Raw genomic sequence first — 24,134 nt, forward strand, 5'->3', positions numbered from 1 at the left:
CGGGCCAGGCCGAGGTGCACAAATACCTGGTGGGGCTGTTTGCTGGGCAGGCACTGCAGTCCTGCCTCCCTGGGGATAAATGGAATCGTTTGGGGTACCTGTGTTTGCATCCAAGTCAAGGAACTGGCGTTTTCAGGTGGCACCGTGAGGACTCTCAAACACTTCTCAGCCTCCCGTGTGAAGTAGCATCAAATCCTCTCACAATTAATGTTCCCATAACGCAGCAATCGCAGGGAGGGACTCGGTTTTCCAGCTGTGTTGGTGAGGGTTTAGAAAGGGAGATGTGGACATGTGAAAAGCCAGGATTCTGCAGATCAACCCAGGTGTTAATCTAGAACAAAAAAATGTTACTGATTGCTACTGTGGTTTTGTGTAAGACTGAAATGCTGAAAGAGAACTGTAACCCTCCCACTCCGAGTCTGAGAGAGACCTGGCATTGGCATTCTGAACACTTCTGCAACCTGAACCAAAAACCTGCTGTGGGAATGTAGACTTACCATAGAGCTGTGGAAGAAAACTTCAATCGTGTCACTTCTCTCGGTCTTCAGAGCAGTCAACATGGTTTTGATGTAGGTTTTAGATTATGTATATATAAATCTGATTGAAGTACCAACAGCAAACCATAAATAAAATGTGGACTTAATTGAAGAACGGGCTAGTGGAGGCCTCTTGTGTTGAATTTATTAAAATACAATATAACCAAGTTGTTGGTGGAGGAGACTCGCTGCGATGAAGACAGGGAAATGAAGCTGGAGTTGAGCCAGGTTTGCTGCTGCCTCTGCACCTCCTGTAGCACCCACAGAGTGGTTTGATGGTGCTGTCGTGGCTGGAGACAAGCTGGGAATGCTCCTGGCATCACCTTCATGCCTGTGAGGGCCAGAGGCTCTGGGAGTGGCGGCTGCTGCAGGGACAGTGTCCTGTCACATTCCAGGCCAAGAGGAGCTGGTGCAGCTGCTGGGGAGCTGCTGTGACCCCTGTGCCTGCCACTGCCCCCTGCTTTGCTCTGCCAGAGCAAGGGCTGTCTCCCAGAGGAACGTGAGGTGGGTCCAGTGGAAGAGCTACTGGAAACCTCTGGTTCCCCAAGTTTGCTCTTGAAGATATGCAAATGAAAGTGGAAAACGGTGGCAAATTTCTGGGCATTTGTGGTACTAACATGAAATAAAAAAACAATTTTAAAAGGGCATTATGAAAGCAGGTGACACAAAAGGTTCCAGCTTGGCATGAGGAAGAACTTTACAGTGAAGGTGGCAGAACTCTGGAACAGCTGTGGAGTCTCTTTTTCTGGACACATTCCAGACCCACCTGGATGCACTCCTGTGTCACCTGCTCCACGTGACCCTGCCTTGGCAGGGGGATGGACTGGGTGATCTCCAGGGGTCCCTCCAACCCTGACACTCCTGTGATTCTGTAACACCTGAGTTTATCCTTGGTCTCTTCAGTCCATGTTCCATCTGAGTGGATGTGAGTGTGAATTCTCTGGACATTGACATTGTGGCAAAACTGAGAATTTAGGGTACACTCTGGATGTATCCCAACAGATCACTGGGGGTGGGGGTTGCTGTAAACTGGGAGAAGAAAGCTTTTGATGAAAACAGCAAAAATGTGAAACAACTCCCACAAATGTTTCTGTTCTCACATTTCTCTCTGAGAATTTGTTAATGCCACAGGACAAAAAAAGCCATTTTTTAATTTAACCTCTGTGGAGGCTGTAAAGATTTATTGATCATCTAACTCCCTGAAACCTTTTAGAATTTGGGCTCCTGTGGTTTTTACATTAGTTGAAAATATAGCCCAAAGCATTTCCCTTGGATTTGACAGATACTTACCTGGTAACTTCAGTGTGACTGTCAGGATCATTATCTTGCTGCTGGAGCTTGTTTCCCTCTCTTCTTTTTGCAGAAACTCCCTGCATGGGTTTGCTCTGGCCTTTTTTCACCTCACAGTTTCCTTGCATCTCCCTCTGCAGTTCTTCCCTGCCTTCACCAGTGTGTGCAGCCTGTGGGTCCTCCAGAGCTGCTCCCCTTTCTGGTTTCTCAGGGCTGGGCAGTCAGTGTGGGCGTGGGGCTGTGGAAAGCCCCGGGGCAGTGACCCTCCGGGTGTGGTGACCCTCCCTACTGCTTCCCTGACCCTCCCTACTGCTTCCCTGACCCTCCTACGGCTTCCACGGGGGTGTGGGCAGGGCACAGTGATGCTAATGAGGGTTCTCTTACCGGGAAGGAATTTGTGATGCCTGTCCATGTGTTGGTAGTACTTGGTGCTTCTCAACACACCCTTAAAAAAGTGTAAAGAAAATGCTGTTTGCTCTTTCAGTTGATGGAAATTTGAAGCCCTTCTAAAGGAAGGCTTTAGGGCTTCACTGGTAAGTATTTTTTTTATTTTTTTAATTTTTTTTTTCTTTCAGCAGACAAAGCCATATACTGGAAATAACCTCTGAGAATTCTGCAGGAACACTTAACATCTTTCTTTAAAACAGTTTGCTTCATTTCAAGATTTCTGTAACTGTGCTAATCTTTGTGTGAGGAGGTTTAATAATATGACAATAATCATTGTTGTTTTACTAATGAGCATGGCTTTGGTTTTTAAGTTTGACTGTATCTATAGTAGCTCATGTCTTCTGTGCAGTGTTGGGGTTGGGAACTGAGATGCTCCTCCATGAAGTAAAGTATCCTGGACATGAACCATACAAGCAAATCGACTGGGTATTCTGTCATGCTGCTAAAACTGTTGGTTTGAGCAGGAGGTTGCTGATTATGATACACAATTAAAGCATAATTACAACACATTACATAATTACTTCCACAGCAGGGGGGCTGGAACTAGATGATTTTCCAGGTCCTGTCAGCCCCAAACCAGCCCATGATTCCATACAATGAGCAGAGGGGGTGGAAGGAGGGCAGGACCACAGAAGGAGCCGTGTGCTTTCTACTGAACGTGGTTTGCGTTGATTTTGCTTCATTTACACCTGAAAGCGTTTTTGTGTTGGAGCTGCCTCAGTCGAGCCGGGACACCCGCCCACCTCAGGCCAGGTTTGTGCTTTCCTGGGCTCAGCAGCTCCTCAGCTCCTGCTCCTCTGCAGAGTCCCTGGCTGGTTGATTTCTCATTGCTGCAGTGCAGATTCCGAGGGAGCTCTGCCCTGCTCAGCTGAACCTGAGCCTGGTGCTCAGCCCACGCAGAGGACAGGGACTGACTTAACTTCAGCCCCATTTTCATTTTCTGTTCAGTGCTTTCACAGATCCTCCCAGCCTGAAGTTAAGCTTGTTAGGAACTCACCTGTATATTTTTATTGGTATTTTTAAAACTCTTATTGCATTGTTAATTGTCTTAACTTCCCCTGTCGTGTAAACTGCTGGAGTTCACCTCTATTCCACAGCTTAAATTAGACCTTTGGTTTAGAAAATTTGTTTACATAAATTTTTCACTGAACGTTGCTTTCTTTAGAGCCTTTCATTGTTTATTTGCTTAATCTTACTCCCTCTTCCCTCATGTTTATATTCAGACTTTTAGCACTGGAGATGTTGGGGCTTGAGGAGCATTTTGCCCCTTGAGTCTTCTGCTCATTTGCCAGGATCACAGTGGCTTTTCTAAGTTCCATGTTCATGTTGGTAACAGGAGACTGCACTGGAATAGTGGTTGCAACTGGAGTTTGGTGAAGAGAGAACAATCTTTGAAATCCTCATACTACTGTGTGAGTTCAGAGACTTCTGGCATTGCATCCTGTATGTTTACATTAAATGTGTTTGGAGCTGCATTAAACCCTGTAATATGGTACTTATCTATTTTTAATTATTTGTATTAATTACTCCCTACTCATGGGCTTGGTGCACTGACCCTGTAGCTGTTAATACCCATGGGCACTGTCAGAGCCTGGAACAGCAGCAGAGGCAGCCAAGGGTCAGTAACCATCTCCCTCTTCCCAAAAAAATACATGGGATCAATAGACTCAAACGTGGCTGGAAACCATGATTTTCTGCAAGTCCTTTAGGCGCATTTAATGCAAATTCTCACAGAACACTAAATACTTCAGCTGCTCTTCTGATGGTGTTTGGGAGGAGTGTTACACTGTGGGCCCTGTCAGGAGAGCACAGGAACCCAAGAGCTTCTGACCTCATGGCAAGAACAGATGTGAACTCCAGACCTTGATGGAATTGGAGCAATATAAACAAACAAAACTTGCCCTTGCTTTGCTTTCTCTTCCCGGTGGGCTCTGATGCCTTTCTCCGAGGTGTGGTTTGGGCTTTTTAAGTTGCCTTTCCCTCCTCAGACACACGTGGCCAGCTCCAGTACTGGTTTTGTGGGTGGGTGTAGAAAGGACTTTTCCCACTTTGCATTCCACTGGGTTCCCATCAATGCAAGTCATTCCCATAGGAAGTCTGGCCCTTGGCTCAGACCCCTCCAGCACAGCCAGAGCTGCTGCAGATCAACAGGAGCCCTGGCTCTGGGTGTGCTCACACATGAAGCTGAGCCCCATCTGCAATCTGTGATTTTTCCCTCCTAAGGCCAGTCCTGAAAAGCTGTAAAAGCCATTTTGCACTAAACCCCATTACTTTTCTCATTCCCTTACAGAAGCTGGCTTTTCACGTGACAGCTGTTCTTAGGAGAACACAGCTTCCCAGTGGACATTAGTGCTACTGCCCACATTACTGCAGCACCTTGGAACATCCCATCATGACCAACCTGCTAAGGGGAGATGTTTGAAGCTGTCTGCCCTTCCCAAAAACCGATGAGGGGGCAGTCTGTGTAACACCTTGAATTTTTGGCACCTTTCATTTGGCTTGAGCCTCAGAGTTACAAAAGGAAGCCCAAACCTTGCAGTGAGAGCAGCTGAAATACTTCCCAAGTCTGCTGCTCAAGGTTTCCCTGCCCCAAAAGATGAAAATGGAAAACCATTCTGTTAGAGATTATGAATTTAGGAAACTGAGCATCCTTTCAGCCAGATTCCCAAATTTAACCACAGGATTACTGGATTGCTTTGTCAGGCCTCAGCTTCCACAGAACCAGGCCAACAAGAACATCATACCAGGGCACAAGAGCATCCACATCAGTGTTACTCCAGCCTGCAGGACCAGCTTACAGACTGCAAGTGCTGGTTGAGAGAATCCCTGCTCTTAAGGCAGGGGGGAAACCCCCAATCTCCACTCACAGCTTCCTGTGCTGAACACGATCCCAGCTTTATCCCCACTGCAGCAGCAGACAGCACGGACTGCACACGAGCTGGGTTGTACAGATTTATTGTGTGGCCCCCAGGGTGGGAGCTCAGTTCTCCTTCTCCTGCACAGTCTTTGTGCCGCGCAGCCGGCCCGTGCGGCGCGCGGCGATCAGCCCCACCTTGCGTCCCGCGGGAGCGTCCCTGCGGATGGTCGAGGGCTTCCCGATGTGCTGGTGGTTGCCTCCTCCGAAGGGATGCTCCACAGGCTGGGCGGGGGGAAGCAAGACAGCAATGTAACCACAGAAACTGGTGCTCAACAGAAACCAACAGGTTCAAGGGGACAAAGAAATAACTACTTCACTTTTCACTGGCGCAGTCACCATCAAGTGCTGCCAATTCACCCTGTGGCTGCACATTTACCCGGGAAGCTTCCCTCCCAGATACATGCCAGGCTTGTCCCAATATCCCACAAATCTTTCCTGAACTGTCAGAGGGGCAGGGATGACTCTGGACAGACTCACGTTCATGGCCACACCACGGACACGTGGCCAGCAGTTCCTCTTGGCCTTGTACTTGTGGTAGGCACGGCCGGCCTTCAGGATGGGCTTGTCAATACGGCCTCCACCAGCCACGATTCCTGCAGGGAATGGCAGGAATGGTCACACTCAAACAGAGCACACACCAGTACCACAGAAAGCCAACAGCAACAGTGACATCAGAGCTGAGCTACAGCCTTCTTTCTGATCCAATACACACAGATTGAGTTTTCTTTCTAAAGCACTGCCAGTTTTACTGCGACGACTTCCTGAGCAACATCAAGTTTTCTAAGTGAAGTATGAATTGAAAGAGCTCAGAGGACTGTGAAGAACTTTGAGGTCAAATACCTACTTGTTCCATGATCTACTCAGTCAATTTTACTGGATTAACACACCACATTACTCACTTTGGTGTCTTCCATGCAGAGGCAGGCAACTGTCACCAGCAGCCGTCTCAGCTGTCAGTCAGGTGCACAACAAACCTGGTGCAGTCTCTGCTTCTTGGCAGTGGTTTTGTCATTCCCTGTCAGACCTCCCAGAACACTCCACCCACTTGACACCACCAACAGGCTCCTTCAGTCTACCAGAAGCGGGAAATCAAAACGCCATTTCCCATGGAAGTCCTTCCCCAAGAAATGCAGATTTTACAGACTGAACAATACCTGAGGACAATGAGCATCTACTTTTCTGTCCTCTCACTAGGTCAAACCTCCAAATTTAGGTTAGCAACGTGCAAAAGAAATGCAGGTGTAAAATACAAGCCAGGCACCCGAGCACAGACTGTCCAGCCTGCACATGACACTGTTCTCAAGGTGGTTATTAAAAGTGGGGCCTTGTTTGGAAGATTCAGTGACAAGCACCCGGTGACAAGTTCACAGTGACTGCTCCTTACCCACAACAGCTCTGTTTGCAGAAGAAATGACCTTCTTGGAGCCTGAGGGCAGCTTCACTCTGGTTTTCTTGGTTTCGGGGTTGTGGGAGATGACGGTGGCGTAGTTCCCAGAGGCGCGCGCCAGCTTCCCGCGGTCACCGGGCTTCTCCTCCAGGCAGCACACGATGGTGCCCTCGGGCATGGTGCCCACGGGCAGAACATTCCCGATGTTCAGCTGTGCTGCAAAGAGCAAGAGAGCAGCCACGGCTTCACTGGGGGCCCTGGGCTGGGGTTACAGCCCTGCTGATCACGGGAGGGCGGTACCACAGACCCTGTGGCAGCAGAGTCCTGCACTCCAGCATCCCCAGCTCCAGGAGCTGGGACACCCTGCCCTGCTCCAGCCCAGCCCAGCCCAGCCCACCCCAGCCCACCTTTCTTGCCGCAGTAGACGAACTGGCCGGTGTGGATGCCCTCGGCGGCGATGAAGAGCTCCGTGCGCTTCTTGAAGCGGTACGGGTCGCGGAAGGCGATCTTGGCCAGCGGCGCACCCCGCCCGGGGTCATGGATGATGTCCTGTGGGAATGCAGAGCTGCTCGAGGGCAGGACACGGCCCCTGCCAGGGGCTCTACAGGAACCAAAGAGAACTGGGGCATGGTTACTCTGGGATCATTCTCAGCAAGACACGTCTCAGGGCTGAGGATTCACATTTGATACGACACAAGCTGCATCCCATCCTATCAGAGAAAAACTCCTCCCTGTGAGGGGGGAGGCACTGGCACAGGCTGCCCAGAGACGCTGTGGCTGCCCCATCCTTGGAAGTGTTCAAGGCCAGGCTGGATGGGGCTTGGAGCAACCTGGGATAGTGGAAGGTGTCCCTGCCCATGGCAGGGGATTGGAACTGGATGAGCTTTAAAGTCCCTTCCAGCCCAAATCATTCGCTGATCACAAGATAATGCCTGGATAAGTGTGCTGCTTGTAGCTAATCCTGTCTGAACAGTTTTATTCCTGACATTCTGCAGGAATCCAGTCTCTTCATACTAAGAAATCCACTTTCACTTTGCCCCACCACCTTTGGGCAGGACAAGCTGGGCACAGGCAGTGACTTCTCCACGTGTTTCCTTGGGACTGAAGCATTTCTAGCATTCTGCAATCAGCTAAAACAAAGTTTCTGAAGCTCCTAAATAAGGAAGCACAACTTGTTGGTTCTTTTACACTTGAAAAAACATGTGCAGTCTGTTCCTGAAACACATTGGGATTGAAATACCCAACCACGTATTTACAAACTACAGTGACTGACACATCTCTAAGATGTGTTTGTACTGTTGGTGTCCACTGCTGACGTTTTTTCAGCCCTGTTGGCCAAATCCCCTGTGTAGGATCAAGTTCAAATCAAACCCTGCTGCCCACCTTCTATCACCACTTCAGTTAGGTGAGACTGAAGAAAATTCTACAACTGAAGAAAATTTTTCAACTGAACATGACTGTGCTGTAGAACACTGAAGGGCTGCTCAGAGCATCCAGCCAGTAGCACTGCTGGCACTCTACAGTCCCTGACTCCCAAAAAAGTCCCTGCAGCACCCCTGAACCTATCACGCCCCAAATACAGCTACTGCCTTGCTCCTACTGCTCAAGACTAAAATGACAGCTATCACTTGGCATTTACAAATATTTGATTTTTCTTTTAAAATATGCCATTAACTACATGGGAAACTCCCCAGCCACGTTTCCTGAGGGACAGGGAATTCCTAGGCAACATAAAACCACGCTGGCAGTGCTACTCTTAGCAAAGCTCCAGCAGAAAACCCTACTGCTGGCTAAGGGTGCCCCCTCTGCTGAGATGCTCTCGTAAACCTAAAAAAGTTTAACTTTTCAAGGAATATGTTCTATTTAAGAACAGAGAAACCTGGATCCAGACCAGACGGGATGAGGACCGGCCAGAGGGCCGCGGGCACTGCTGGCAGCGCAGGAGGAGCGGGGCTCGGCTCCCGGGGACGCGGTGCCCAATGCCCCCGGAGCAGCGGAGCCGGGGCCGCCCGTACCTTGACGATGCCCTTGATGTAGCCGTGCCGCTCGGCGAAGTCCACGGCGCGCAGCTTGGCCGGGCCCTTCCTGTGCTTCACGTGGGCGCGGAACACGGAGCCCGCGCCTTTCCTCTGCCCGCGGATGACGCGGCCCATGGCGCCCTGCGGGGACACGGGGACAGCTCAGCGACACCCGCGGCCCGCTCAGCGACACCTCGCTCCTGCCCCATCCCCGCTCTGCCCCTTCCCGCGGCCGCCCGGGCGCGGATGGCGGCGGATCGGGATCGCGGCCTTCCCCCTCCTACCTCACTCCGGCCTCCCCGGGAAAGAAGGAAGAACTGACGTCACGGGGGCGCCGAAGGCCTTCCGGCGCGGTGACGTCACACGGGAAGGGGCGGAGCTTGGGGTTCCCTCATCTGCTCCGAGCCCGGGACATCGGGAGAGCCCCGGGATGGCGCGGGCAGCGGGCAGCGGGCAGCGGGCAGCGGGCAGCGGGCAGCGGGCAGCGGGCAGCGGGCACGGACTCACGGGAGCGCTCCGGGATCCGGGCAGGAAGGGTCAGGCGCTGCGCGGGCCGGAGTTCGGGTGCGGCCGTGCAGTGCAAGTCAGTACATTTACCGCACAAGGAACACAAATAAAAGCGGCGCGCGAAGGCGTCCCGATTCCCTCACCGTGATTTTACAGCGTTAAGAGCAGCGGCAAACAAAGCCCAGTCTAAAACACTCCAGCATGCGTTTCCGTGGATAATATAAACAAAACCTATACATTATATGAATATAGGTAGAAATAAATATCATTATATGAATATAGGTAGATAATTAAATAGGTAGAAATAAATATTCATTATATGAATATAGGTAGATAATTAAAAATATTCCACAGCAGTGATTGCTGTCTCCGAGCAGCGTGGTTCCACGGGAGGCCCCGCGGGGACCGGGGCTGTTTCGCCTCGCTCCAAACCCGCAGGTCCCGATCCTGCGGGAGCCGGGTCAGAGCCCGTCCCGGGCAGCTCCCAGCACTGCCCATCCCGGGTGTGAAAAACGCCAATCACTTGTTTTTAAAATTTTTAAAGTTTAATAGTAATAAACCGGTTATATAATAGTAATAATAAATGTAATTAAAGAGTAATAAAAATTTGAACGCTTTGGATTAGGACGATATGAGACAATAAAAACACGGAGTTACGGACAGTCCGGATACCTCTTTCTGGGCAAAATAAGCCCAAAAAAGGATCCACGTTAACAGAGGATTAACCCTTAAAAGCAATAGCCTGTTGCATATTCATACACCTCATACATGATGCATAAATTCCATTCAAACACAGGATTCTGTCTGGTCAGTGTCAACTTCTTCCTCTTAATCCTAACAGCTCTTCATGTCTGAGCAAGGCAGGAAGAACTCGATAAGAGAGCAGTAAATTCTTTTCCTCTGAAAGATTTAGGTGTACTGTGGCTGCTATCTCAGTGCGAGCCCTCTCTTTTAAAAAAGTATCTTACATAGCGTAGTTTTTATTTAAACATTATGTTAGAGCCTAAAACTATATTTTACACACTACTTAAGCAAATAATACAGCATAACTTTCTAACATAACACACATAATATTCATTTTAATATTTGTGAAAAGCCAATCATAAGGTACGCATTTTTCATACCGGGGCAGTTCCCATCCCGGTTTAGTGTCCATCCAGGGCAGTTCCCATCCCGGTTTAGTGTCCATCCAGGGCAGTTCCCATCCTGGTTTAGTGTCCATCTGGGGCAGTTCCCATCCTGGTTTAGTGTCCATCCAGGGCAGTTCCCATCCCGGTTTAGTGTCCATCCGGGGCAGTTCCCATCCCGGTTTAGTGTCCATCCAGGGCAGTTCCCATCCCAGTTTAGTGTCCATCCGGGGCAGTTCCCATCCTGGTTTCGTGTCCATCCGGGGCAGTTCCCATCCCGGTTTAGTGTCCATCCAGGGCAGTTCCCATCCCAGTTTAGTGTCCATCCGGGGCAGTTCCCATCCTGGTTTAGTGTCCATCCGGGGCAGTTCCCATCCCGGTTTAGTGTCCATCTGGGGCAGTTCCCATCTCGGTTTAGTGTCCATCCGGGGCAGTTCCCATCCCGGTTTAGTGTCCATCCGGGGCAGTTCCCATCCCGGTGTTCCTGGGCCCGTTTCTCTGTGTCCTAAAACGCTCCTCGACACACTGTGAGGGGCCAGGGAGGAAGGGGGGTGGAGGCGGCTCAGAGTTCACGGCTCCACTCCTCCAGGGCTTTCTTCACACAATCACAGATTGAATTATGCTGGAAAAGACCTTGGAGATCATCGAGTCCAACCTGTGACCGAGCACCACCGTGTCACCCAGACCAGGGCACTGAGTGCCACATCCAGCCTTTCCTTACACACCTCCAGGGACAGTGACTGCACCACCTCCCTGGGCAGCCCATTCCAATGTCTAATCATTCCTCCTGTGAAGAAATCCTTCCTGCTGTCCAACCTAAACCTCCCCTGGCAGTGCTCTCCTCCATCCCTGATTACCTGGGAGAAGAGACCAGTCCCCACCTGGCTACACCATCCTGTCAGGGAGTTGCAGAGAGCAATAAGGTCACCCCCGAGCCTCCTTTTCTCCAGCCTAAACATTCCCAGCTCCCTCAGCCTCTCCTGACAGGACTTGTGCTCCAGACCTTTCCCCAGCTCTGGTCCCTTCTCTGGGCTCTCTCCTGCCCTTCAATTGCCCCTCCTGAACTGAGGGGCCCAGAACTGGACACAGCACTTGAGGTGTGGCCTCACCAGCACCCAGTACGGGGGGAGAGACATTGAGTTTAAACCTAAAACTAAGAGATCCCAAGCCTGCTGTCCTGGGATCTCACATTAACAACCAGGGACCCTGAGCTAAGAGCTGCCATACCAAATCCTTCCCTAAGCAGCTGGACCAAAGGTGCAGTTTGTAGGAGGAGGCTCCAGCCATCACAGGTACAGTTGGATCTGTAATAGACTGCATTGTGCAGTTTCAGAGCTGCCGGTTTTGGGTGAAGAAGTAACTGAGGATAAAAACCCAGCAGGTGCTTTAAGCTGCCTTTGCCAGATTTTAATCAATATTAATTAGGGCATAATTGAGAGATAGAGCATAGCAGAGGTAATCATCTTAGTGTTGCTAATCAACTTGGGCTTCGCCTGGAAGGGGAAATGAAAAGTGCCTTAACACCAGATTTTCTGCATCAGAGGCCACTTTTCCAGAACAGGTAACTGCCAATGACCCAATTCACTGAAGATGGACTATTTAACCTTATTTAACTCACTGGAAATAAGGAACAGCTCATCAGCCCCACACATGCCATTGCTCCTCTCCTGCAGCTGAAGAACCTACACATCCACCACACCTTGACAGGTGAGCTTTCCCACCACAGTCTTCCTGGGGCTGGTGGAACTCACCCTCCTCTAAGATGCAAAACCCCTCGATGCCAAGGGCTCTGATCTGGGATCCTTGTCGGATTCAGCCCAGGTAAAAGGATTAGCATGGCCAGGAGTCCACCCTGCCCATCTGCTGGAGGTCACTGTCCCTCACACAGACAGAGTGACAGCTGGGCCCCATGTGACAGCTCAGTGCACCATGGCAAAGTGCCACTCCCTTTGGTTTACGCTGAGTTTACGTTCATGCTCAGTGGGAACATCTCAAGACTTTGATTTATGGCTCCTGTGGCAGCAGGAGTCTGGTTAGTTTTTGCCACTAAAGACAAGAGACAGATCTCTAAGGAACTAGATAGGAACCTGAATTTCCAAAAAATGCCCATAAACCCAGCAAATTACACTGGTCACTCCTCATTCATGTTCTTAGTAAGTTTGTAATCACAGTAAGAAGTAGTTGTGTAATGATTTAGAACACTCATCAGTTTCATTTCCTGTATTAACTATGCTTTGTTTTAATTTTATTGTTATTTAATTTGTGGTGCAGTCTTCACAGTGCTGTAATCATCTGTGAAGCTGCAGCCTCCTGATCCTATTGTGGGCTTGGGCAGCTGCCACCCTGCCCAGGTACTGCTGCAACACGGAGGGTAAGGCTGGGATCATCCTTAACTCCTCCCTGCCACCTTTTGGGTGCCCTGAATATGGGTAGAAATGTCTGTTCCAGAAGAGTGTGAAGAGTTCTGAGATCACCATCATCACATCAGAGGCTGTTTCAGCCTTTCCTCCCAGTAGTGCTGAGTGGTTGTCACCTATTTGTGTCACCACAGGCTGTGCTTTTGCACACCTCGGGATCAGAGCATGCTGCTGCCCAGGGCCCCAGGGCTGGTGTCATCCAAGCTGACTCTTAAGTATTTTTCCATCAGAGAAAACCAGGAGGAGGCTGGGAATAGTATGCATCTAGGTCTCTATGCACTCAAGATTCCTTAGCATGCACACTTGAATGCAAAACCCTGAAAGCCTCCAAGTTTTCTAGCCTAGATGGCATTCAGAAATTAGAGACGAAATGCAAAGAGATGACAGAACTGCATTAATGATGATGTAATTTTCTTCTGAAAATTTTCTTCTGATTTATTCTTTTATAAGAGACAACATTAGTTAACACTTTCATCATCAAGGAATAGCAACATTGTATTACCTGGCCCATCCAAGCACAGACTGAGCTCAAAACAAAGTTAAATATTTACTTTAGCTGTGCTTTCAGAATTAATGGATCCAAAGAAACACAAGCAAGTGGTTTACATTGGGTAGCAATTACAAAATACTGCCCAGGTTTGTCAGAACAGTGTGGCTGTGTTGTACCCCAGGAATCTCAGTGACAAAGAAATACGAGTGTGGAGCACTACCAGAGATCATAATTCTCTTTAACTTTGAGGAGTGGAGGTGATGCTGTGGTTTGAAAAGAGGCTCCCAGGCCTTGGGCTGATGTCATCTCCCAGAGCCAATCTGTGGGATATTTCTCAGCATGAGGAGGAGGTGGCAGTGCCAGAGCTACAGCAGGACAAGCCCATGCTGGGCAAGCCAGTGTGAGCCATGGGCTGCTAAGAGCAGAAAAAATCAATGCAGGTGTTCCTGGCACTGCCTACCATCTGCACTGCTGTGCAGCAGCTGCTCTCATGCAGCTTTCAGCCCTGAGATTTTTGCCTTCAGGACATCCTCTCTGGCAGTTGTATCCTGCTTTTGGCTGGAATAGAGTTAATTTTCTTCCCAGTAGCTGGTACAGGGCTGTGTTTTAGATTCAGCATGAGAACAATGTTCACAGCAACTACTAAAACATCAGTGTGTTAAGCAGTGCTTACTCTAAATCCAGGACTTTCCAGTGCCTCATGCTCTGCCAGTGAGGAGCTGTGAGGGAGCATGGCCAGGACAGCTGACCCAAGCTGGCCAAAGGGATACTCCTCACCATAGTGTGTTGTGTCCATATGAACAGGGGCTGACCACTGCTCAGGGACAGCTGCTCAGGGACAGGCTGGGCAGTTGTCGGGGGGGTGAGCAGCTGTACTGTGCATCACTTGTCACTTGTGGGCTTTAGTCATCTCTCTTTTTCCTATTTTTATTGTTGTTATTATTTTTTTACTTTATTTCAAGTATTGAACTGTTCTTATCTCAACCCATGAGTTTTGCCTTTTTTCAGTTCCCCTCCCCATCCCACAGAAGGGGGAGGTGGGCGAGTGAGTGAGCAGCTGCTGGTACTTAGTTGCCATCTGGGATTAAACAACAAGAAGCTGCTTTGCTTTGAGACATGACAGCCTTTACCAGTCTCACTGCCTCTCTGCCAGGAGTTACAGCTGGTGGGAAGAGGAGCAGAGGCAGGGCCACTGTGCTGGAATTCTCTGGCCAAAGCCCATTTTTCCACCAGCACTCAGGCTGTGCTGGAGCTGGGAGAATTTGCTTACCTCCCTGAGGATTCTCCAAGCCTGGAGCAAGCACAGGGTTGTCTGCTAACCCAGGCACATCCTGCACATCTGCACAGATCAGGGGTCTGAGGCTCTCAGGAAGCCCTGGCCTCCTGTGCCTCCCAGGCACAGGAATCCAGATGGAAGTCTGATGGTGCTAGGCAAAATAGGGTGTGCTTCCAAAGCACGGCTGCAGCACATCACAGCCTGATATTTTGGAAGCAGCTTCATCCTTTGGCTGCTTCAACTACAACTGTGAGCTGAGCTGGCTGAGTCATGGCCCCACATCCTGATTCCAGGGCAGTGACACTCGGCAGCGGGGAAGCATCCCCACTGCTGGGCAAGGCCAGGTCTTCTATCTCCACAGCCACTTCCATGGCACTGTGGCTGCTGGAGCCCATCCCTCAAGCATCTCCCCTGGCTGGCAAATTTGCTGGGATAATAGAGAAAGGATAAAAACAACTCCCCTGATTCTGGAAGGGCTTTGGCAGAGCCGTGGGTGCACCCGCGTAAATGCATGGTGGGAACAAGTCAAGGGTGTGTTGCCTTAATTAATCCTTTCATGACAGTCACAAGCTAATTTGCTGAAGGTTAATTGCACTGTAAATAGCAAGGGGTGGTGTTCTGCTTGCAACAGATGGCAGCCACCAAGAAATTTTGATGAGATTGCTGTTTGTAAAAGGGGAAGAAACAGCAAGGTTTCTCTAGAAAGGCAACTGAGAAGGGAAGCCCTTAACTCTGTGCATCTTCTGAAAGGGGAGGAAATAAAGAACGGCTGTGTTTTCTCTCTGGGAATGGTATGCTGCTAGGAATATAATCCTGACCTCCTTTAGGTGGGCACTTACCTCTGTTTATGGTTTTACTGACCTCTTGGGGGCTTTGCCTGCGATCAGGAACTGACACCTGGACTGCTGCCAACCTGCAGCATCACAGTTCCAGTCTGCAAAAATAACACACCTGCTAATCCCAGCAAACACCCTCGGGGAGATCCTATTACTGCTGCTCCAGAGCAGGGCACAGGGGAGTCACCTGCTGCCACATGGCAAGGGAGGGGCCACGGACAGGAGAACAAGGGGCAAAGCCTCATCTCCTGTTCTGCATCCAGAAAAACTCCTTGGACTCCGAGGAAACATCCTGGGCCTGCAGTGCTCTGTACCTAAAAGCAAAGGAGCCCTTTGTGGGGACCCCCTTGCAGCAGCCCCCCCTGTAGCACCCTCAGCATCCTGGCAGGGTACAGACCACTCATCTGCATTCAGCACTCCTGGCTTTCCAGAGAGAAAAATCCCCCTCCAGAGACTCCACAGACCACTTCCAAAATAAATACCTTTGCTCTCCCCAGAGGAATTTCTCCTGAAAGGATCAGCTTCTGTTTGCTAACTTGAAACAGTCTCCCTCAACTATACCAAGTTTCCTAGCCTGTCTCATTCCTAAACCCTCGAGGGAGTTCCAGGGAAATTACTTGAGCTTTCCCCTTTGGCTCTTGCATGAAGCTGATGAAGTCCCTGACCACATGACAACCACTTCATCATAATTGCAGCTCTCCTCTAAACCTTCCCTGTAAATAGAGCACAGGGTGACCTGGAAGGAAACCATGCTCTTCACAGGGTTTCCTGTGCCGATCATAATTTGCAAGGCAAGGATTTAGGCAGAAGGATCCTTGCCAAGCGCCCAAAGTTTTCATACACCTGGCAACTCCTGGCTTTGGCAATACCCCTGGAATTCCCTGGGCTTGCAGAGGTGTGGCAAAGACATCGCCCGAGGGCACAAGAGACTCGGGCTGTGCCAGGGCAGGATTCGTCACAGAAGCACGGATAAAATCGGAGCAGTGTGCAGAGGGAAAAAGCCATTTAGGTGACTGTGCCTTGTGCCCCAAAGGAGCTGCCTGCTGCGCAGCCCAGGCTCTCCAGCAGGGAATGGCTTTGCCGGTTTCCTGTTATTGCGGGCAATGAAAGTCCGGATTCCTCGGAGAGGGGAGACCCAGAGCCGCAGAGGTGGAAATTCCCAACCAAAACAAAGCAGTTTGCACTTCACAGACGGGTTTAGCACTGCTCATTAATTAGGTTCTGGTGACCTCTAGAGGCCCTGAGCCCAAAGCACCTGATTTCTGCGGATCTTTCCTGAAACAATGAGCCCGAGAATTCTGCTTTATTTTAGTTTCAAACCAAGATTCACTTTAGCCTTAGCGAGGAAGGCATTGAGGAACAGCAATTGATTATTATTCTTTTCTTGTTGCTCTTTTCCTCCCACTAAACGCGGTAATAATAATTCCCCGTGTGCAGCAGCCTCAAAGCCTGCACAGTAACTGTGGTAAATAGTCACATTTTAAGAAGAAATTTGCTTTGTGTATCATCATTAAGTGAGGAACTACTTCTCTCTAACGATATATTCATAGCTAATCACCGATCCTGGAAAAACTGCCCACCTCTCTGGTGAGATAATCCCATTGCTTACAAGGACCTGCATTGCTGGGGTTAAGATCCAGGGCTAGGTGTGAGTTACAGAACACTGCCTTTTGTGCACAAGTCCTTGCAAGGCAGAGCTCAGACTGGAGCATGACTGTCTTTTCTGAAAAATTATTCTCAGCTGCAAACGGGAAAATTGACAATCCACCAGATTCAGGGCCAAGCAACACTGTATGTAGGAAAATTACCTTCTGCCTGTGTTATAAAATAACAATCAAATTGCCTGCAGGGAAGAGTGATGCAAGAAAATGGGTAAGAAAATAAGTGGTTTTTCACTCATACATCTGGATCAGCTTATTTTTTTTCTTAATGAGATAAACAACAGGGGCAGCTGATGGAGAAGGGGAGAAATCCACTGAGCCAATTTTCTGTCCTCTTGAGCAGCTGAGAAACAGGATTGAAACCACACCAAGGAACTAAGAGAATTGGAAGGAGAGATGGAAGAGGAGTGAGACCCTGGCCAGAGAGACATTGGGGAGTTAACTGAGAGGCTGAAAACCACGGAGAAGCTTAGCAAGAAACAGAAAATCTGGAGGAGGTGAAACATATCTGCAGCAATGCACAACTCTTCAGCAAACTTGCAGGGATGTGTGGGAGACCTCCTAAAGATTTCTAATTTAAGAGCACCCAGCTGTACTTCCAGATTTAGCTATTAGCTGGTTTTCCTACGCAACACACCCCCCAGGAAAAAAAACAACAAAAAAAGGTTTTTCTCCTCGCCTTTCCCAAAGGACCTCCTACCTACCAACATTTTAATGGCAACATTTGTTTGGTGACAACATTCCTGGAGGCTACAGCCAGGGCAGTTTGTGCATCCATCTTAGTAACCAGAGTAGCACGGGATTCTCTCTTGCTTGATAGATGTCTGTGTTCCCACAAGACAGGGGGAAAGTGTATGTTTTGGTAATAATTTGTTGTTGTTGCTTTCTTATGGCATAATGATGGATAAGGTTTTTGAAAAAGAGAAAATTTAATTATTTTCTTGGGGGGGGGTGTTTTCTTTTTCACATTCTCTTGCTTTGTTCTTCTCCTTTGCTGTGTAGGCAATAGAGCTAAAGGGATTTCATGCCTCAAAACAGAAAGGAATTCTGAGCTACTGAGGGGAATTAAAAATGGAGGAAGGGAGAAAGGTTTAAAAATGGATTTTAAAAGAATTTTTATTCAGACTGTGTAAAAACTCTTCTGAGATTGATTGAATCAAAACTCCTGAGAAACACATGGGAGAAAAGCTCAATTTGTTAAAGACCTGCATTCTCCTCTATCTTCTAAGTGCAGCCTACAAAACTAATTTGATTTTGTTGGTCCTCCGAGAAGTCCTTTAGCAAGAGAAGGCTGGGGGGGGGCGGTGTGGGGAAACTCTCTTTTTTGATATTTGTAAGATAAAAAGAAACCCAAGCTCCAAGGCCACTTGCATAAGCTTTGTAAAGCTCTCTGAATTAAAACAGAAGAAGCATTTCTTTTGTAGTTGCCAAGAAATGCTGGCTCCATAGAGTGCACAAGCGTGTTTAATTTACACAGGTTTGTTGGCTGGATACTTTTGATCAATAGTATCACAGTGCTAATCAGAAAATGACAGGTACTTTTCATGTGGACTTTTTCTGAGTAAAACTTTTGAACTTTTCTAATCTCTTGACTGAAAACGAGGACAAAATATTGCTCCTACCTTGCCTCCAAATAGTGGCTTTCCTTCCTTTTTTCAGAGATAAGAGAAAGAATAAAAGGAAGGAGGTGAGAAAGAAAACAAACATAAAATGGGAAAATAAAGAAGTAAAATTCCTCCTCCCTCCAAGTAACTGTCGGGGTTTTTTTCCATTAAATATGCCATTACACTTAGGATTTCCATTTCCAAATGGGAAAAAAATGTGACTGGCTCCAAATATAAGAACAATGCTTGGGGGCAGGCCTAAAGTGAGCAATAAATCAGAGCAGAAAATGTTTTGCTTGGGGAACACATCGTGATTAGATCATAAATAATCCTCTTTTCTTCTATATGCAACATAAAGTAAACACAGCTGTGAGCAGGGGCAGATGCTGGTGCACAGACACATTTGTTTGCACACACAGAGCACTCAGCCCCTTCCCCAGGGCAGCTCTGGGACAGCCCAGGAGGAAGGGCTGTGGCAGGGGGATGAAATGGTGTCAGCTGAAAACCTCCTCCGACCAGAGCAGCAGAGCCAGGCAAGCAGGGAGCACTGGGAGATGTCACCAGGAGGAAGCAACCCTTGGCAGCAGGAAACTAACTCTGTGTATCAGTCCCTGCAATAAAATGCTGTTCAGGTCTTAGTAATCGTGGCAGTCACAAAATATTTGTTTCTCTGTGGCAGGATCACATAGTGGAGGAGGCTGTGCTGAGAGAGAGGCTTGCCAGGGTGTCTTCCCAATTCTCAACCCAGACTCAAATATAAGGTTTATTTTCTCCATTTTGGGCCCTGTTGCTGGCCTTGCAGAGTTTGCCCTCTCAAGAGGCATGGTGGTACTAAATATCATTATTGTCATTATTATTATTATTCCTTGTCCATCTGAACATTTCCTTAGTAATTTTTAGCACTTAGAAGTGAAAGGGTTTTTTCCCTTAAAGACCCCTGAGGAAAGGCAGCTTCAGTGTCTCCAGGGATGCTTCCAAAATCCAGCACAGGTGAGCCTGGGGTGACAGACACAAGTGGGAGCAATGCTGGGACAACTGCTTTCCCTACCAGACCTGAGGAACTTTGCAAGATTAAACCCATTAAATTCAAAGCAAGTCTGAGGTATCTAGAGGGATCCCGTGTGAGCCAAAACTCTTTTGCAGAGAGAAAAGCAAATCCATCCACGTTCCAGCAGAACTTGCTGGGATCTGTGTGGCAATTTCCTCCCTCTCAGATCTTCCAGTGAATTTTTCCATGACAGGGATAATCCAAGCTAATCACTTCCATTTGACCCAGTTTAATCTCCACCTTCCCCAAATGGAGTTAATAGGCACTTAATTCTAAACAAGTGAGGAGGATGGTTCAGAAAAGAGCTTGGAAAATCACTCTTCTGTTCCTAACACACTCTTTTATTTTATTTTTTTTTTCCCCCTTTTAATTTGTTACCCAGAGTTGGTAACTTCTGAGGCCTAAACCACAATACATCTTGAGCTCACTAAGCTAAAAATACTGACTCACCAATCACAGCATACTAATGAATCCTCCACAGGAAAACTAATCTGTCATTTCCCTTCCCACAGGAACATGCACAAGTGGTTAAATAGCTAAAGATTTTGTACAGCCTCTCTGCCTGTGCCATTGTACACTGAGATCTTGATTCAGGTACTGGAGGCACACATTTCCTTTCTTTCAAGAATTAGTTTCTGGCATATTATTCCACGTCTGTCATTCTGCAGCAATACTAATTTTAATTTTGCTTTGCAAGTTTGACAGCATTCATAGAGTCTCTGCTTTTGAGATGGTTCTGGTTTTATTCTTTTAGATACATGTCAGGAAGCAGTGGGAGCAGGGGGCTGTGCACAGCAGATGGGCAGTGCCCTCCCTGCTGTGCTCCCAGGCCAGAAGCTGCTGGGATGGAGGTCCCAGATTGGGCTCCTAAGGGCCCTGGAAACCCCCCAGCAGGGCAGCAGTGCTGTCCTAATTAAAGCTGAAAACTGCTCATAGGTGTAGACTATTCTGTGTTCTCATAAATTCACTTCTGTCACGTCCTCTTGAAATCTCCTGTAAGCAGAGATTTTCTTTTCCATGACTGCTTATTTTTTATTCAATTGCTTGTTTGGTTAGAGTTCAAACATGGATCTTTGAAATTGTCTTCCACTGCCTGGAAAAATCTTCCATGTGGTGATTGGGGCCCTAGTGGATTTACACAGCAACAATCTCAACTGGCTGTAGTCTTCTCATCTCTCACTGATGACACCTTCACCCTCTCTGCCTTCAACACCAAGGCTGTTCTTCCACTGAGGAAAGGACTCTGGGATCATCTGTGGCTAGAGTGCATTTGCTCAGTCTTGCCATGGGATCTGCAGTAAATGGGATCTGGTGATCACACAGATATCCCACCAGGAGGGCTTCCCTCATGCCCCAGCCAGAGACAGGAATCACAGAAGTGCCTCAGTCTTCCTATTGAGTAACTCCTGGCTTCCTGCTATTGAAAACATGTCATTCATGGCAATGTGGTGGTTTAAGGCACAGTCTCAAATAGCAGATGTTTATCTTACCAGCCCAAGACCTCTTGTGTAATGCTCCTGTCTTCCCCCAGGCCAGCAGGAGTGAGGGTGAAGGGTTTGGGGGCAGCTCCAGCACTTGTGCTGGCTGTGCATTCTTGCTGGGAGCCCCATTGCCAAGGAATGGGAAACTGCGGAGTTGCAGGGCTGGGCCCTGATTGATGTCGATCCTGAAAAACGACTATTTAATAAACAAACAACCAAACAAGGCATGATATCCCCACGAGCACTGTTAGCAGGGAAGTGGGTTGCTTGCACAGCCTCACTGCCATCTAGCATGTGAGCTTGGTCTATATTTAGCCCTTTGAAACTTTCCAGATAAGAATTCTCTTGATGTGAACTGAAACCTTTGACCACCACAAAATACACAGCGAGGCTCCGTGTCCCCGCTTCCTCCCGCTGCTGCAGGACAGCCCTCATAGTTTGTGCCTGAATCATCGGGTTCCCAGCGCTAACACCCAGGCTCCAGCAGCGCTGCCCCACGGGAGGCACACAGAACACGTGTTGGTTCGAACCTGACAAAGCAACACTGGGATTTAGGTCAGGCACAGCAAACAGGAGCTACTTGTACGCTGCACCTGGCTCCCGCTCAAACGCAGCAGAGCCTGATGAATTCACACCAGCCCAGACATGCAAAGCGGCATCTGCCTCTCCCCTTCCCACCGCGATTTCTGCTCAGACGGTGCCTTCAGCTCCTCGCTGCTGTGCCCCACGCACCGCAGCAGCCTGGCCCTGGTGGGCAGGCACACCAGTGCTGCTGCCCTGCTTCCTGGCAAGCACTTGTTTTTAAAATTTTAAAAGTTTAATAGTAATAAAATGGTTATAAAAATAGTAATATAGTTAGAGTAATAATAATTTGGACAATTTGAATTAGGGCAATATCAGACAATAGAAACAAAGAGTTATGGACGTCCGGGTACCTTTTTCTGGGCAGCATAAGCCCAAAAAAGGACCCACGTTAACAGAGGATTAACCCTTAAAAGCAATAGCCTGTTGCATATTCATACATCTCATACATGATGCATAAATTCCATTCAAACAAAGGATTCTGTCTGGTCACCGTCAGCTTCTTCCTCTTAATCCTAACGGCGTTGTCCTGCCCGAGAGAGGTGTGAAGAAGTTCATTTCTCCTGATAATGGAGCAATACATTCTCTTTCTCTGAAAGATTTAGGTGTCCTGTGGCTGCTATCTCAGTGCGAGTCCTTTCTTTAGAAAAAAAAGTATCTTACATAGCATAGTTTCTATGTTAACATTTTGTTATAACCTAAAACTATATTTAACACACTACTTAAGAGAATTAATACAGCATTACTTTCTAACACAACACATATAATATTCATTTTAATATTTGCAAAAAAAAAAAAGCCAATCATAAAATACACATTTTTCACACTGAGCACAGGCTGCAGAAGTCACTGCTGGCACGGGGCACTGCCCTGCAGCCCCTCGCTGGCCCAGCTGCCCTGGGCTGTGCCACAGAGCAGGCAGCAGACACTGCTCCAGCTGCACATCCCAGCCTGCCCACGCTGCTCAGCCTGGCCTCCTGCACGGCTGTGACCAATGCTCTGCCGGACCTCACCCTTCTGTGTCTGTCAGACTCACAGCCTTCGCTTGAAGATGGTGAATTCACCTCTCACCCCGCTGGTCTTTCAGCCTTTGTCTCTCACCTCACTGTTCCTTCATCCCTTCCCATTTTCCCCTGGCTGCTGTCACTTCCTGGTGGTAGGAGCAGGCTTTAATTTCCATTCCAGAATTGGCAGAGGCTTTTAACTCTGGATTTGTAGAGGCTTCATTTTCTAGTACCTTAACTCCTTGATTGCTGATTGTTGGAGTTGAATTTTGTCCTTTCTTGTCTTTTGGCCCATCTCAAGATCCAGAGGATTCCACACCCTAGTGCCATTTACTTTGCATTAATGAAGTTATGGACAAATAGTATTAATATTTCCATTAATATCAGTGTTATTATTCCTCAATAAATGCATGGTTACATATTAATAGAGATTACATTTACTTATATTTTAAATACCAAATAGAGAATTACAAATATCACACATAAAATATGACGAGTTTAGCCATAAAACATTTCCTGGCTTTGCCAATTCTTGATGGAAAAGAGATTTGATCAGGCTGAGACTGGAGTAACCTCACCTACAAATTTAAGACTGACTTGGTGGTAGGAGATTACTTTTTATGGGATCACTTGGGATTAGGTAGCATCTTGAATATATTGTCAGGCTGTACCAGAAACCAATTTAGCACGGCTCTATTTGTTCTTCAGCTTCTACTCAAAGTTTAACTTGTACATGCCTCAATCTTGAAATTATTTTAAATGCTTCTATTAAAAACATTCGAGAGCGAGGCACGGTCGACCGCAGAATGACTTCTCTGAGACATGTCCTAAGTGCTGGGATTCCTGAGCAGCTTCCAGACTGTTCTGAGGGAAACACACAGCTCCTCTCTACAGCACCCATCCCCCTTGGCCTCTGCACCTGTGTGCTCTGGAAGGCCAAGATCACTGGCCTTGGATTGCAATGACTCTGGTCTTCCCAATTTTTCTCTGCTCATGGCTTTGAAGCAGTTAAATAGTGGGGGTTTTCTTCACATTTCTAATTCTATGTTGGTTCTCAAATGCTTGGGCATCCCCTCCTTAGCAGCCAGAGTAACTTCCCAGCCCTGGCATTTTCAGGGCATGTCTGGAATTCTGGTGTGGAGCAGTGAATTTGGACCCTAATGGTCCTTGAATGCTGCAAGTGTTGATTTGGACATAATTGCTTCTTGCCTCTTCTCCATAAATTGTGTATTTGTATCAAAATTAAGAATCCTGATGGATATTTTTGGTGCAGGTTCCATGGGTTCTGGCTTTTTAAAAAAGCATTTAGAAGTGGGACTCTGAGTTCTTCATTAGGCAGTGCATTGTCTGTACAGTAGCCATACATTAAAGGAGCTGGAATAACAGTGGTGCAATATCCAGTTTCACCCAAATGAGGTCGTTGAGCAGGATCCAGGTCTGTATCCACAGAAGGCAAACACAGTATTTAAACAGAAACAAAGCCTTCGATTTATTTCATTATTTCCT

The 24,134-nt window shown here is 48.0% G+C and overlaps 1 protein-coding gene across 1 annotated transcript; it reads right to left on the reverse strand.

Annotated features, from left to right (window-relative positions):
• Positions 1–5,212: 5,212 nt before the first annotated feature.
• On the reverse strand, positions 5,213–9,004 carry RPL8 (ribosomal protein L8). Its single transcript, XM_059839991.1, has 6 exons — positions 8,880–9,004; positions 8,593–8,736; positions 6,985–7,126; positions 6,575–6,793; positions 5,668–5,783; positions 5,213–5,412 (listed from the first exon to the last, which is right to left on the reverse strand). Exons 2-6 carry the CDS (start codon positions 8,728–8,730, stop codon positions 5,254–5,256), a joined length of 774 nt encoding a protein of 257 aa, XP_059695974.1. The 5' UTR covers positions 8,731–8,736; positions 8,880–9,004; the 3' UTR covers positions 5,213–5,253.
• Between the last annotated feature and the right edge of the window lie 15,130 nt (positions 9,005–24,134).

The sequence above is a fragment of the Haemorhous mexicanus genome, chromosome 2, assembly GCF_027477595.1.
Source record: "Haemorhous mexicanus isolate bHaeMex1 chromosome 2, bHaeMex1.pri, whole genome shotgun sequence".
NCBI classification, from domain to species: Eukaryota; Metazoa; Chordata; class Aves; order Passeriformes; family Fringillidae; genus Haemorhous; species Haemorhous mexicanus.